Here is a 16,784-nt window from a genome sequence, read left to right on the forward strand (position 1 = left end):
GGAATCTTTTTCCTTCACAGTATTTGAATGGGGAAGGGCCTTTGTAGACTTACATAAACTCTTAATGCAGCATATTTATTCTGTTATACTACAATAGCTTTTTGCAAAAGACTTAAAATTCATTTTACCATTAAAAAATTCTTCTGGAACACCATAGTTTAAGATATATTTTGTGATATATTCAATATTTTTATCGGACATTTTATAACTTGGTGTTGTGTGATCTGTTATGGCTTATAGCCTTTTCCCTAAAGATACTAACAATTTATAATTAAGGAGGATTTAATATTCTATCCAGATAGCTTTTTCCCCCCAGCAACATACCTTTTCTTTATGAAGAGAGGCATTTTGGCAATTTAAACTCTTAAAAAGAAGAAAGTTTTTAAAACTAGGTTTTTTAGTAACTAGTGTGTCTAAAGGTTAAACATTTTGGAAGGCAAACTCTCCTTGGAGTTTCTTCTGTAACTACTTATTTTGATGCTAAGAGGATCCGAATTCTCAAATCTGTAAATCTTGAGTTGCTCACCACTGTTCATCACAGTGCACCACCGTTCTTGCGTTATCTTTGCTTACAATGTGTTCCTTGAGGCTTGCTTTCCTGAGCATCTTTAGAGCTTTGTCTCTGCCTGTGCTTTTTTGCTCAGAACACTTCCTTCAGCTCATTTACTGGCTCCCTAGTTGTCCTGTGATCTGGTCTACCTCACATGGACTCCGTTCTAGATCTGCTTTCAGAGTTGTATGTGAATCTAGTAAACAGGGTGACTTTGAGGCAGCAGGCCCTGATTTCAAGTCCCAACTCTGCTGCTTATCAGTGTGTGATCTTAGGCAAGTTTTGTAACCTTTTCGTGCCTAGGTTCCTCCCTGTAAGATGTGGGTGGTAATAATACCTATGCCCACAGAGAGGTGTGTTATGAGAATTAAATATGGTGGTGCATGTGGCTCGGCATATGGAGACAGCAACTGCTTAATCGGTGGTAGCTGCTATTGTTCTGCCGTAGTGTGCTCTCAGAAACTGGTTTGTTGGTGAACTTGCCCTGGCAGTGAGACTGTATTTTACATACATATTTATGCACATACATTTGTGATATCTAAAAAGTCATAAACATATAGTGAACATGTGTTTATCCATCACTTAGTTTAAAAACTGAAATATTACCCACACAGTCAAAGCCCCTGTGGGTACCCCTCTTGATCGCATTTCCTGCCCCCCTCCCAAATGTCAACCCCATCCCAAGTTTGGTGATTTTTGCTCTCATGTGTTTCTTTACATCTTTGCTATGTGTGTGAGTGTTGTTTTGAATGGCTGCTGGTAATTAATGAGGCACCTTGAAGATGAGTTAAAACTTAGAGGAGCCACGTGTGAAGGACACGGTAGGTCCCAGCCTCCCAGTCATAAGGTGAGAAGAAAGGGCTGAGCTCTGATGTTCCCCCCTCAGGAGAGCCCAAGCCTTCGTGCCCTTGTTTGGCTGCTGCCCCTCCTGGAATGGAGACCCACCTGAGGACTGCACCCTGGCCTCTCTATCTTCTCCTGTATGTCATTCAGAAAGAAATTATGTGGCCAGAATTTTTCATCCCCAAGATCACTCTCCAGCAACCTGGGAGTGTTCTTGTTTCATTTATCGTCCACCACCTTGGCTCATCTCCACTTTGGGTATTTGGGCACTTTGATTACTGTTCCTCCAGCCTCTTTGATTCATTGCCTTTTTTTTTTTTCCCTCTTGCTTCCTCCCAGCTCCTTGATGTGGCATTAATTGCAACAGTATTTGCCTTTCTAAGAAGCAGCCTTCTGCTGTTAACTGCTCCTAGGGGAGGAGCAGCCAAGGTCCTGGGACCACCCTCCTTTTTGAGCCCTGGAGGGTCAACCGCTGGCTGTGGGTGGCCTTGTCATCAATGTGTACAACCAGTTGTTAACAGCGTATTATTACTGTAGTGTGAGTAGGGAATCTTTGCTACAAACCTTGCCCAGGTAGGTAAATTACAGGTGTTCACATGAGTTAGAGATTTGGCTCGTGATGGCTTACTGGATGAGTCTGAACTCCATACTGGGTTCTAGCTGGTTTCTCCTTCAGCAGGTCAGTTATCCTGTTGAGCCCAGTAGGTGAGGACACTGGCTTCTACCCAATGGGACTTCTGAATCCAACTTCTAAATCCTTAGGTTTAAGTTTACAAAATTTGCTGTAGTCATTGATTCCCAGAACTCAGTGACCAGAAATAATTGAATTTCCTTTACCTCCTTGGCCTCAGCAGGCTGGGCCGGGCTCCTGATGCCGTTGGCTGCATCTCACACCAGCACGCCTGTTCTTGCCTTCCTGACTTGAGCGCTTGCTCCCCTGGAGCTCCTGGTAGCAGTTCCTCAGTGCTGACCGTCACCTCACACCCTTCCCCCATCAATCACACGTTCTGACTTGGTTTTCTTGGCACCAATGCATGTCTTCCCCTTGACAAAGGACGTTATATAACCACTGCACAGCCAATAACCATCTTTTCTCCAGTGTCTCTGTGGGAACCTGGGAGCATCATGATAACTCTGACTACTGGTGTCGACCTTCTCAGCACGTGAGCTTCCTTTCCTCCCGATACCTGCCGCTGCAGGGGAAAATCTCCGATTCTATTTCCGTTGTGCTTCCTGGTTTCTATTCTTCTTTATACTTATAATACTTACCCAGATCTTGTATATGAAAGGTTCTTTTTTATTATGGTGGTGAGAACACTTAACATGAAATCTGCACTGTTAACAAATCTTTCAGTGTAAAATGCAGTATTGTTAGCTCTAGGCAAGAAACGTTTTTATAAAGAACTTGATGTGAGAAGAAGCTTCTATAACATATCTGGGCTTCTTAAACTGGACAGTCACAGAACAGTTCACAGAGTCTGGGATAGGCTGGATGTAGACAAGATGAAAGTGCCTGGAGTCGTTCGCCTTGGAGCAGAAAACGTCCAGGGGCAAGGTCAGCGCGTGGACTGCGGCAAGAGCCTGGGCAGGCTGGTGATGAGGGTGTGGCAGTGAGTCAGGGCCACCCCTCATCCCCGATATGAGCTCTTCAGCCACTTGTGTGAGGACCAGAGCTGAGAGGAGGGTGAAAGCTAGATGGGAGCCAATCACCAGCTGCTGTCTATCCATTCAAATTATGGTGAGGTAATGTCAGATGCAGAGAGAGCAGCCAGGGCTGGGCGAGTAGGGGTGTCAATGGAGGAAGGGCTAAACCCCCACATCTGGGGCCTTTGCTCAGTCCCCTTCATCCTAGAGCTCTTTGTAAAGTTAATCTCCTGTGTTGAAAGTCTGCTCCGTTTCTAGTTTTTTTTAAATTTATTTTTAAAATCCATCATATTCTATTTTTTAAAATTTTCTAGTTTTTAATTTTATTTTAAAAAAATTTTGGGGGGTAGGTAATTAGGTTTGTTTCTTTGTTTATTTATTTATTTAATGGAGGTGCTAGGGATTGAACCCAGGACCTCATGCATGCTAAGCACGCACCCTGCCACTGAGCTATCCCATCCCCTCTGTTTCTGGTTTTGAGGGAGGGAAAGCCTCATTCTCTTTTGAATAAGTTGAGTTTGAAGCCCTTCCAGTTGGAGATGGGCCACAGGTGGTGGAATTCACCACATACAGGCACTTCAAGGCAGTGGCAAGCATAGGGCTCAGACTTCTCTTTCTCTTCCCTCCGCAGTTTTGTTCCACGCTGGGAATGTGAGGTCCCAGACCCACAGAGAATTCTTTTATCTGGTGTCAGGTCTGAACTTTCAGGAGTGACTTAGTCCTCAGAATAGAGATCTAAGATTATGGACTATTGGTATACTTCCCAGAAAAATCCGTTCGCAAGTGGTTTTTATACTACAAGGTGAATGGTTAATTTAGGTACTTTTCAAGGAAACATTTATTAAGCATTAATTAGAGGCCAGATATTAGGTGTTGGGAATACAAGAGGCATAAGATACAATTCCTAGTCTTGAAAAGCCCGTGGTCTCGCAGGAGAGGAACAGCTGTGCTCTGGTGTGATAACCATGGCACGAACTGTAAAACCAAAGTGTGACGGGAGCAGGGTGGCTGCTGAGCTCACTCCCTCACCTTCTTCAAGGTTTTGCTCAAATGTCCTCTTTTCAATGAGGACCACTCTGGCTCCCCCTTTAAAAATAGCAGCACCTGCCACTTCTGCATTTCTGGGTTCTCTTACCCTGCTCAGTAATTTTTCCTTTTTCCATTGTATTTATCACCCTCTGTCCCAGTTGGTGTTGCTAAATAACAAACCATTGCAAAACTCAGTTGAAAATGATGATTTCCTCTCTCTCATTGTTCCGTTGGTTGACTGGACTTTGTTGGGTAGTTCTTGCTTGGGGTCTGTCCTGTGGTTGTAGCCAGACGTCAGCTGGCGCTGCAGTCATCTGGAGTTTCCACTGGGGAGGACATCCAGGGCGGCTCCTCACCCTGCTGGCAGTTGAGGCTGACTTGGCTGGGAGCTCAGCTGGTGCTTCTTCTTGTGGCCTCTCTACATGGCTCAGGCATCTTGTAGCTTGGCAACCAGTTCCAAGAGTGAGTGCTCCAAGGGGCAGGAAGCAGAAGCTGCCGGCCAGTGACAGGCTATACTTGGAACTGGAACAGCATCACTCCGTCTGTATCTCTTGATCCTAGGATCTGTCCAGATTTACTTCTGATGAGGGAATGGCAAGATTACATTACAGAGGAACATGTGGGATGGAAGATGTCATTACCACCACTCTTGGGGAATACGGTCTGCCATAGTTTGTTGGTATCCATATAGAATTTATTTATCTTTATGTCTGTTTTTGGTTGACTCCTGTTAAGATGTAAGCCCCATGAAGGCAGGAGTTCCACTGATGTGATGCTTGGTCCATAATATGTATACAATAAATAGTTGTAAAGTTTTCTAACAAATGTGTTTAAGCCACTGTGTTCAGATTGTTGCCAGTCCTAGAGGTGTGGGTTTTCATCCCACTCCTGATTTACATTCTTTTCTGTCACTTTGAGCAGAGCATTATAAAGCAAGGATCTTACCTCTTTGTTCAACACTGTATTGCTCAGTATCTGGTAAGTGATTGGGGCTTAACAACTATATATTACATTAATGCAAAATAAGTTATTGATTCTGCTTGAAGCATAGAGAAATTTGGAAGAAGAGACCATATTTGAACTGGGATCTGAGGCATAAATGGGATTTTGCCAGGAGAAGGAGGGATAGGACATAAAGGCAAAAGAAGACAAGTGCCAAAGGGAAAGATAAATGGGACTGTAATGAAACTGACCTGTGAGCTCCCAAAGCCTGGGTCCCCACTTGATCTGACCTCTAGTCTACTTCTCCTAGCACGTAACTGGTGATGCAGCAGTCAGGCCCTGGGACGTGCTTGTTCAATGAATGAACGTGACGTGTGAACTCATGTATGACTTTTTTGGGAGGAAGGGGTTAGGTTAGGTAGAAACCAATCAATAACTCCTGCTATTGAGAGCATCTTTTAAATGTAAACCTGGCAAAAATATTTGGAAATATTAAAAAAATAACTAAATTTTGTATTTTTGAATATAATGAAAATTCAGTTTATGTGTGTCAATAAATTTCAGAGTAGAGTCCCTTGTTTTTCGTTTTGTTTTGTTTTGTTTTTTTGAGTCACTTGTGTTCTTGTGTTGCCTTCTAACATGTCATCAGCCTAGTGAGAGATTGTAGTAAAATCCTGAGGATTAACCCTGAAACCTTAGACCAGATCTTACCAAGGAAAGACTAATCTTTAGGTCAAGGGGAAAGAAGAGTGAGCCATGCAGATATTTCCTAGGGCTGATGAAAACCAACAGCAAGACAGCAGAATTGTTAAACTCATGGGTACAAACACATTGTTTTCTGAAAAATTAAACAGTACAGAAATTACAGTTATAATGCTCAAACAACTAATGTGCATCATTTTTTTTTCTGTAAGCTTGTGAATCAGTTACTAAAAGGTCAAGGAAAAAATGATTTAAAGCCTTTTGTGTCTTAATTCATCAAAAATACTTAATATCAGGTAAAAAGGGCACTTGTTGCATATTGATAAAAATGTATGAGTACTTGTGCTTTCCATCATTTTGGGCTAAAAATCCCCAATTACCTTATCTTCAGTTAGATGTAGCTATAGCGTTCTGATTAAATACCGGTACATAATCAGCCCTTTCCTTAGCCTGGTTCCATGTGAAAGGACTAACAAATGGTGACTCATAAAAGTGTAGATTCAGTTATGGATTTTTAATTCATATGCCTCCTATATGACAACTGTACAAAAATAGTGTCAAATGAAAGGCGGCATTTGGGACAAGAAGCAACCCGTTCTCCCTGATCTTGCATCCTGTTAACAAGGAGAAGTCTCTGACGCTTCACATATAAAAGAGCTCTGGGTGGCGTTAACCATTCATGCACAGTCTTCCTTGGGTCTTTTGATGCCTTTAGTTCTTCAGGCTGATCATTGTCAACTCTGGAAGCTTCATGCCTTTTAATTAGTCATTCTTACTTACGTCCTGCCTTTTTGTAGCTCTGGGATATTTCTGACTAGAGCCTGATGGTTCATTTTGAAATATTTCAGAGCTCCCCTCACTGCCATCTCAGACAGTGGAACTGATTTCTTCACCATTCAGGGTAGTCATGTGCTCCCCAACAAATGCTTTTAGGGTGGTATTGTTGGCACATATATCCCACTTCTTGATGAGTATTTATACACACACATACACATAAACATATTACATACACACACGTACGTATCTGCTTTTTTCTTGTCTCTTATCAGATACATCCAAGAATGCTACAATTTTTTTAATTTTAAATTTATCTTTTTACTTTTTAAAAATTAAAAAAATTTTATTTTTTATTAATATATAGTTGGTTTACAGTGTATTAGTTTCTGGTGTACAGCATAATGATTCAGTTTTATATATATATATATATATATATATATATATATATATATATATATATATACATATACATATTCTTTTTCATTACAATTTACTATAAACCATTGAATATATTTCCCTGTGCTGTACAGTAGGACCTTGTTTACATAGTAGTTTTTAATCTGCCAATCCCAAACTCCCAATTTATTCCTCCTTCCTCTCTTCCCTCCCTGGTAACCATAAGTTTGTTTTCTATGTCTGTGAGTCTCTTCCTGTTTTGTAAATAAGTTCATTTGTGTCTTTTTTTTTTAGATTCCACATATACATGATATTATGATATTTGTCCTTCTCTGACTTACTTCACTTTGTATGATAATCTCTAGGTCCATCCATGTTGCTGCCAATGACATTATTTCATTCCTTTTTTAGGACTGAGTACTATTCCATTGTGTGTGTGTGTGTGTGTGTGTGTGTGTGTGTGTGTGTGTGTGTGTAAGAGATACATACACACACATACGCACCACATCTTCTTTATCCAGTCATCTGTTGATGGACATTTAGGTTGCTTCCATTTCTTGGCTATTGTTAACAGTGCTTCTGTGTACATTGGGGTGCATGTATCTTTTCGAATTAGAGTTTTCTCTGAATATATAGGATTGCTACGATTTTATGTCAGCCCTTCCAGCAGATATGATTGTAGTCTGGTTTCCAAAAGTCTGAAGAAACTGTTTGACTGCTCCTGAATGGGACTGAGACACAGTGACTCTCCTTGTAGGACATGTGGCTTTCCAATTTGAACTGCCATTTGCCTTTCCCCAAATGGTATGTTCAGAAAATGGCTTATGTGATTCTTCCAGCACAGAGTTACTGTTTATAGCCACACACTCCATGGTAATCATGTTCTTTTGAAGATCCTCGTGTAATATCAAGAGGGCCAGGCAGTAAAATCTTCTGCTAGAGCTTCTTTAAGTCTTGCTTATTTCCTTCAGAATATCCCATAGATGACCCGATCAGCTTCGTCAGCCTGCTCTGCATTACTGCCCTGCGTGCTGGGGAAGGTGGGTCTGGAGGGTGGATAGCATGTGGCTACTGGTCATCTTCTCCAGTATTTCCTCATACACTTAACCCTTGACCTTCTCCTGATGGACACTGCTCTGGCGGACTCGCCTCACTGCCTCACTCTGCTGCTGAGACCAGTGCAAATAGGACCAGTAGCTCGCCCAGGTTTGTGGTGCCCTATAGACCTGTGGCTCAGGTCTCCCACCCTCTTCCCAAGGTGAAGAGGTCAAAGCCACCAGCCTGGAAGCCCACAAAGAGGTGTCAATCAGTCAAACATCTTGAGCTCCGTCTGGAGGCATGGGTTGCTCTCAGAGGGGACAGGCAGAGGCCTGAGGGGCCATAGCGTATGTCTTCAGCCTCAGATCTCACCCAGTGTCTGCACCCTGCATTGCGTTTGTTTCAGAAAGACACAATTCTGGCCAAGAAATTACAGGTTCTTGCAGCTTGGAGCCCTTACTTGTGGAAAAAAAAAAGCTTTATTGTGATATAGTTCACATATCATACAAGTCACCCATTTAAAGTGTACGACTCAATGGCTATTAGTTTATCACAGATCTGTGCAGCTATCACCACCACCAATTTTGGAACATTTTTATTACCTCAAAAAAAAAAAAAAACTGCTCTTTCGCTACCACCCCGCATAATCTCATCCCCCGGCCCCTCAGTGCTAAAGAAACAGTGATCAACTTTCTGTCTCCATTTCTCTCTTCCGGACTTTCATATGAATGGAATCATATAATATGTCTTTGGTGGCTCGTTTCACTTCGCATGGTGTTTTCAAGATTCACTCATGTTGCAGCGTGTAGCAGTACTTCATTCCTTTTTCTGGCTGAGTAATATTCTGCTGTATGGCTATGCTGTGTTTTGTTTATTCATTCATCTGTCAGCGGGCATTTGGGTTGTTTTCATCTTTTGGCTGTTGTGAGTAATGCTGCTATGAACATTTGGGTGTAAGTTTCTATGGGGACATCTGTTTTCATTTCTTTTGGGTATACACCAAAGAGTGGAATTGCTGGGTCATGTGATAACTATGTGTTTAATCATCTGAAAAACTGCCAAACTGTTTTCTAAAGTGGCTACTTCATTTTGCATTCCTGCCAGCAGTGTATGACGGTTCCAGTTTCTCTACATATCTGCCACCCTTGTTGATCTGAGTTTTTGCTTCTAGCCATCCTAGTGGGTGTGAACTCATGAGGTTTTGAGAAGATTTGGGAAGGATTTTTCTTTTCTAATAGTTTTTAAAAATTACACACCTATATATATATGTTTTTAAAGTGTGCCCTTTTCTAGTATCTGTAAAATCATGATTGCTAAGAGGTCCTGTTGCCTGTCACAGTAATAAAGGAGATTTCAATATTTGGAAATCCAAAAATCTCACTGCTCAAAACCAACATGGGAGAGTTTTTTAATGTGTGAGTTGAGGGGATGGAGGGGAGGGGTTGGAGAAGTGGGAGCAGGTGGTGTGTGACGTTGCATCTTTCCTGGAAGATTGTTCCACGTCTTGGCGCTGTGTCTAACAGGTCCCTCTGTCTTTCAGGAGGACTGGCGTTGGCCCAGGTGCTCTTCTTCTATGTGAAGTACTTGGTGCTCTTTGGTGTCCCGGCTCTGCTCATGCGCCTGGATGGACTCACGCCGCCGCCCCTCCCTCGCTGTGTGAGCACCATGTTCAGTTTCACAGGGATGTGGAGGTCAGTGGCTTGGTTTATGAAGGCCCTTCAGGGATGTCTAATGGGAGGAGCCTTGGCTTGGCCAACTTCAAAGCACTTGGGCCACCATCCTTTCTCTGCCCCTACTCAAGCCGCATTTGGTACTTTAGGTTTTTTTTCCCCCTCATCTAACAGGATGCCAATCCTTGCTTTCTGAACCTCTCAAAAAATATTCTCAGGCTATGAAGGTATATGAGATAAGAGAGTTTCTCACCATGTCTGTGTACAGATGCACAAAGGGTTATGTCTAAAGTGGTTTCTTACTAACTTAGAACATGCTGTGTGTTGTGATGATTTTATTGCTCTGTTTGTATTGAAAATGACATCTTTACATGTGGGACAGTAGGTTAAAGAAATAAACTTAGGTTAATAGCACGGGCCAGGGCATTTCCTAGCTCTGAGATCTGGGGCAGCTAACTGAATCTAAGCTTCAGTTTTCTTATTTCTTACATGATAATAATAATAATAATTATTATTATCATCATCTGGAAGAGTTGTTTTGGATTAAGCTAACACATACATTTAAAATATCTGGCACATAGTAGGTGTTTATAAATGTTAGCTTTACCCTTATATTATTTCTATACTTGGTACACATGGATAGATACTTTTTCTGATTTTTCTTAGTCTTCTTTTTTTGGCTGATTTAAAAAAAATTGAAGTACAGTCAGTTACAATGTGTCAGTTTCTGATGTGCAGTACAATGTCCCAGTCATGCGTATACATCCATGTATTCATTTTCATATTTTTTTCATTTAAGGTTATTATAAGATACTGAACATAGTTCCCTGTGCTATAGAGAAGAAACTTTTTTAAAATCTATTTTTATATATAGTGGCTAATATTTGTAAATCTCAAACTCCCAGATTTATCCCTTCCCACCCCCTTTCCCTGGTAACCATAAGATTGTTTACTGTGTCTGTGAGTCTGTTTCTGTTTTGTAGATGGGTTCCTATTTTTCTCTTTCTTTTTAAGATTCCACATACGAGTGATATCATACGGTCTTTTTCTTTCCCTTTCTGGCTAATTCTTAGTCTTCTTGATCTTGCCCCATAAATTTATGGTTGGCCTGGAAGTCTTTGTTCCAAAAGATCCTTCAGCCCCCCCCTGCCGTTTGTGATTGTTGTTCTCCAGATAAGGTTGTTTGCCTGCTGTGTTTCTTGTCATTTCCAGTGTGTAACAGGTGATGGGCTGGCTTTGGCAATTGCAAACCTAACGTAGGAACCTCAGGGTGAGGACTGGCACATCTGTGGGAGGCAGTGTCTACTTAAATTGTGCTCCTTGGGAGCCTAGGTTTGCCTCACCCTGGTCCTGGCCCTGCTCAGAAAACTCATTCTGGCTCATCCAGTCTTATGTTTCATCCTTGTAGGCAGAAGAGCCGAGGGGGAGACCTCAGTGAATATTACCATGTCTAAGGTTGCTCTTGGAGTGGATGGCATGCAACTTCCTGGTTTTTCATAGTAATTATGGATGCTGAATTTATCTAAGCCTCTGTGAACACATTTTATTTTGGGTCCAGTTTGCTGCTTGGGATTAGAAATGCCACCTGATTGTTGCAAGGAATGTCACGTAATTGCTTTGATTTGTCCTTAATTGCTTCACTGAATATCATAGGTTGCCCGGTTCTGATGGCGAGGTTAGAAATGGGGCTCTCTCCAGCTCAGGGGCCGGGAAGTGGTTCTTGTTTGAAACGTGAGCCTGGTTGGAAGGCTCTGTTAACTTTTGACCTGCTCATAAAAGTAATTTACTGAATGAATGGGTTGGAACTCAGCGTGGTTTGGGGAACATGTCATGAGTGCCTTGTGGGCACCTTGCACAATTCCTCTGACTCCTTGGGGTGAATTTTGCACTCATGTTTTTCTTGGGAGGCACATTCTTTTAAAGGGCTCCTCCAGTGTTGGTTGGCATAATAAAAAAACCTTGACTCTTGGCAGGCATGCCAGCTCTAGGCTAATTAATTAGATATTTTATTTTTTATCCAAGATCCTTCGTTATATACAAACCACCAAGATGGAGTGAGCCTGTCTGCCGAGAACTTTTGTCATTCTTGTTTGGACCTAGCCTCAAATAGTGTAGCCCCCAGGTTGCTGAAACACTCTCTCCTCCCTCTCAGTTGCTACGGGGGCAGGAAAATGATAATGAAAAGTTACTCTGGCATGCCTCCTCCCAGGGTTGTGTTTCTAAAGGGAGGTACTTACAAGGGCAAGTGATGAAACAGCAAACCTGGTCCTTCCCGGGAGCGTGACCTAGACTGTATCCGGCTTCCTTTAGCTGGCATGAGTGTAGATTTTCCCCTTCACGTTTGTCTGAGTTTCTTGAAGCGTCTTCTGGTTTGCCAGTTATACTTAGAAACACCTGGGCCTTCATTCTCTGCACACAACAGCCATTCCACAGTACATAGCTAAATTGAAGAAAGGAGGTTAACTCTCTTGTGAGCTGTAGTGCACAGTTTAAGGCTCAGAAGAAGTTGTTTTTTAACTGTTAAAAAGGATACAAAGTATAGATTCCCCTTGGCACTATTCATGATGTTCCTCCACCTTTATGAGGAAGTTTACCATGTTCATAGTCAGGATCTGGTCACATAACCCTACAGCGGTCCTGGTCCCCATTCTCTAACTTTTCTCCATAAGAATGCATGTCAAGGGAAAAGAAAACTTAAAATATGTACATCTAACTTTACGTTAATATTTCTGGGCCATCACTGAGACATGGCTGCAGACAGGGGATTGCTCCTGAGTTTTGGTTTGAGAAGAATTGAGTCATGAGCAGATGTGATAGCTGGTGTTGTGAGTCAGTCTGCTGGGCGGGGACAGCCACTCATACGGTGACACAAACAAAGGGCAGGGGGTAGATGGGGAGTGGAGGGAAGAGATTTGAAAACAATCTTCTGGAGATCGCTTAATGGTCACCTAAGCTGTCTAGAAAATCCACACTTAATTAGATTTAGAACTGATGATGAGAGCTGGATTTTAGCCTCCCATTTTAAAGGACCCTTATGTACCTGAACACCGTGCTGACTGATTGCATTGTCTTTCAGTCCACTTAGCAGTAAGCAAAGACTTAAAGCTGGCAGCCTACCGTACCAGAGGAATCTGAGCGCTCCATCACAGAACAGATGAAATCGGCCATCAGCAGAGAGATAATGTTCCCTGACGTGATAGTTCAAATTGATCATGAAAAATTGCTATTCCCCCAGATGGCCCAAACCTGAAAGTTAGGACCTGGCAGGTTTGTTTATTATTATTATTTTTTCCTACTAGCTCTTCTGTTTCATGTAATTCCCGCTCGAATATCTACAGGCAGAACAAAACCCTGAGGAGTTTGTGTATTCCCTCTTGCATGATTTTTCTGTGGCATGAGAAATTGAGAATTTCCTGCTTAATTTTGGGGTTTCATGTTTTAATTTAGGTGTGCTGAGATCTGTAATGAGCATCTTTTGCCGGGAGTCATTAAAGATGACATTGCGTGTCCAAGGCTCCAAATTAGAAATCTGATCATGTTCCTCTGACTTGATTTCTAGCTATGGAAGCAAAGTGTGCAAAGTGATAGAACTTCTCATGGCGGCTGGTGAGTTATGGGTCAGTTTCAATTATCTCAGGAATCTCGCACAGCTTACCCTCTGCATTTCTTGGATTATGATGCTCTCAGGTCTTCGCAGGCAAACTCATGTTTCACTGCTTATCGCAGGGGGATCTGAGTGCCGTTGGTGGCTGCTAGACCTTAATATATGGGGACAGCTTTGGGCTGGAGCTGGGAGGAACCTGAGCCCTCTTTTCCAGTGGGGCCTTGATTGCATGAACTGTTAGGCCCATAGGAGAATTTAGGTCCCTACGTGGAGAGTTGATCCAAGCCTGTGATAGATGCTAAAGACTAGCTGCACAAATTGCTGGCTTTGCATGGATCCTGCCTTTGAGTCATGTTTAACCTCAGGTTGCAGGGCAGGATGGCAGCATGGAGTTTTGAAACATACAGCATGTCTACCAGCATTGCCAGGTGGAAAGCAGGGGAAGTGGGAATGTAAGTGAGAAAAGATGCTTATTAACAGGTGCTATTAATGGGTTCACTTTTTTTTTTTGGAGGCAGCTTAGTAACTAACAATTTGGTATGTACTAGCTGTGTGATTTGGGAAAATAATGAAAATACTCTGGGTCAATCTTTTTGTTTCTAAAATGGAGGTAATAATAACACTTGCCTCATAGTGGTCATGTGAGGGTTGATTGAGCCCAGGGTACAGTCGGTTGGTCCTCAGGAAGTGGTAGCTTCTTACTTTCTTGTACTTGGAAATCTAAGGCAGCCAGAAGTGACAGCGAGATTGGCCGCGTTAGGGAAGCAGCGGGCAGTGATGGCACTGGCTGAGTGGAGGCTCCAGTCCAGCCTTGAGCCTGAGACGTGACAATCCAGAGGGACAGACCGTGGTGGAAAAGTGACAGGCTCCGCCCTCAGGAAGGAGCTGGATCAAGCCACTTTCGCCTCAGTTTCCTCTGTTAAATGAAAGACAAACTCTTGTTGCTAGATAATATCTGTGCTCCCTTCCGGTTCTGTCGTTGCATTAGTCCCAGCAAAAGTTGTCCCGCCTACCCGCGCCTCCTCCACCTGGGTAATTGGGTGCATTATTTAACCTCCTTTTGCCTCCATTCTCTGAGGTATTAAAATAGGGCTAATTAGAGCACCTGCCTCACTGGGAAGATGCTGAGTGGGCTCACGTACTGAAGCAGTGAACACAGAGCAGGCACAGGTAGACACCAAGTATTAGCTGATAATCATAATGACAGATGTGAGAATAAATGTGACACTATTTGTTTTTTAGTTTCCTGGAAAAGACAGGCCTGAGAGGATGGGTGGTGGTGGAGGTGGACGGTGGTAGGGGAGGGTGATAATATGGGCAAGGCATGGATTTCACAGTGGAAGCACGGGGGTCCCTATAATCTCGACCACTGCGACCTCCCTCTCACCCCTGCGAGAGTTCTTTTTGCAAATAGTTCCCAGCGACAGGACACTTGCATCCCCTCCCAGTTTGGGGTACCTCTCTTAGCCCACCCTTCTCCCTTAGGATTCCCATCTCAGCAGGCTCAGCAGACATTTTCCTGCTTCTTATATTTATATTTCAAAATCCCCTTACCGTCTCCTGCAAACATAGACGTCCATAAATCAGAGCAGAAGCAAAGAAGAAGCTGAGGCAAATTTTATGAACCATCATTATGTTTTGCTTCCTGGATTTATTTTTACTTCCAAGACAGTTACTCTGCTCTTCTCTTATTTTCTCCCCACATGGAGGATTCTTTCAGTTCACGTATTAATGAGTGGACCCGCAGACTGAAGGCTTTTAGAGGAAGAGGTGCTCTGATGCAGGTAACACTAGGGCATCTTTCAACGGAGGGCTTCTGTTGGTCACCAGTCACCCGAGCCCAGATACGGAGCCCGACTGCCCGGGTTTGCTTCCTGGCTCCACTAATTACCCAGTCACCCCTCTGTGCCATAGTTTCCTTCCTTGGACAATGGAGACATCGTATATATAAAATAGATAAACAGCAAATTTCTTCTGTATAGCATGGGAGCTATATTCAATATCTTGTAGTAACCTATAATGAAAAAACTGAAAAGGAATGTATGTATGACTGAAACATGCTGTATGCCAGAAATTGACACAACATTGTAAACTAACTATACTTCAATTAAAAAAAAATACTCACCGATTGGAACTAATGCCCTGTTCTTGTCATGGCAACAGCCATGCTCCACAGTAACTGGCTCTTTACTTGCTCACATCCCACCAGCTCTTTGAGGGCGATGATCAGATCTTGTGTCCCCAGCACCCTTTCCAGTGCCCAGCACGTAGTGGGTACTCAGGAAATATGTGCTGAACGGATGAGTGGTCACTCTTTTCTGAAAACTTGATTACTAGGTTGCAAGAGCCAGATTTTCAAGTGTTGTGATCTGGCGGCTGAGCCGTTGCTCTGTGTCACCTGCACTGATACATCCTTGCTGTAAGTGCACGTGCCGTGACCACTGTCAACCCTCCAGCCTCCTTAGCTCCCTGTTTTTCTCATTAAGTATTGGTGCCAAAATCTTGTGTCTGCTCGCAGTTCTCCTGAGAATGAATCTGTCTGGAGAAGAATGAGTTCTGTATGCCTTTCTTCCTTCATTACTATCATTATTTTATCAGACATTGTGCTACATCCTTGATACCGGATGAGGGAGAATGTTGTAAACCTACAGGAGGAAAAGAGATTCCATTCAGATTTTGATGTGAGAGAGGAGTTTGACAGCTGTTTGTCTTTGGGGATAAGATTTTTCTGAGGAAGGGGCTGCCAGAAGATATCCTGATCTCTTATGATGGATGATGAGGAGTAAGGAAGCGGGACACAGAAGGAAGCCCTTTGAAGACACATCCCCAGGGCTAATACTGAGAGCCCTGAACAACACAAGGGTTGGGTCGCTGACCGCCGCTCGCAGTCAAAAGTCTGAAGATAATTTATCATCGGTCCTCTGAATCTGTGTTTCCTCCCTATCTGTGGTTCCACATCCTTGGATTCAATCAACCTTGGACCCATAGTATTTACTGTAGAAAGAAATCTGCATGTAAGTGGACCCACACAGCTCAGATCCACGTTGTTGGAGGGTCAGCTGTCACGGTGGGGATGATAATAGTAGTAGCAGCAGTGGCAGCTGCAGCAGCAAACACGTAATGCTTGTGTCATGCCAGGCACATTTCTATGTGTGTTTACATTTTTATTTCATCCTCGCAGAACCCCTATGATGTAGGTACTGTCACCCCCACTTTACAAATAATGAAACTGTTGAGATCCCGCACTAAATCCTTAACTCACAGGGCTACCAAGTGGTGGAGCTGGGGTTTGCACCCAGGCACGTGGCTCTGGAGTCTGTGCGCGTGATCACTGCCTTTCAGTGTGTCTAGTGGAATCAAATGGAGGTGAATTCCTCCTCCGGGGTACGGAATGTAAGACTTGTGTGACAGCATCTGGAACTTAGGGGTGCCGAGAATGGTGATGGCTTTAAAACTGACTCCCTAGAAAGGGAGGTAGTGTAGGGGGTGATAGGGGAGGGGGCACTTGGGCAGTGGGTTGGCCTCTATGCGCCAAAGGACGAGGAGGCAGAGTGGCCATTTAACCCTGAGTAACTGACTGAGGGAAGGG

General features: G+C 43.1%; 1 protein-coding gene across 4 annotated transcripts in view; it reads left to right on the top strand.

Moving 5' to 3' along the window:
• HHAT (hedgehog acyltransferase) overlaps window positions 1-16,784 on the top strand; it is a 278,182-nt gene that overhangs the window by 105,906 nt on the left and 155,492 nt on the right. For all 4 annotated transcript variants that reach the window (XM_072948490.1, XM_072948488.1, XM_006198736.4 and 1 more), the window contains one exon: window positions 9,462-9,612. In XM_072948490.1, the coding sequence (XP_072804591.1) occupies window positions 9,462-9,612 (151 nt within the window). The remainder of the gene's footprint in view (window positions 1-9,461; window positions 9,613-16,784) is intronic.

This window comes from Vicugna pacos, chromosome 23 (assembly GCF_048564905.1).
Source record: "Vicugna pacos chromosome 23, VicPac4, whole genome shotgun sequence".
NCBI lineage: Eukaryota > Metazoa > Chordata > Mammalia > Artiodactyla > Camelidae > Vicugna > Vicugna pacos.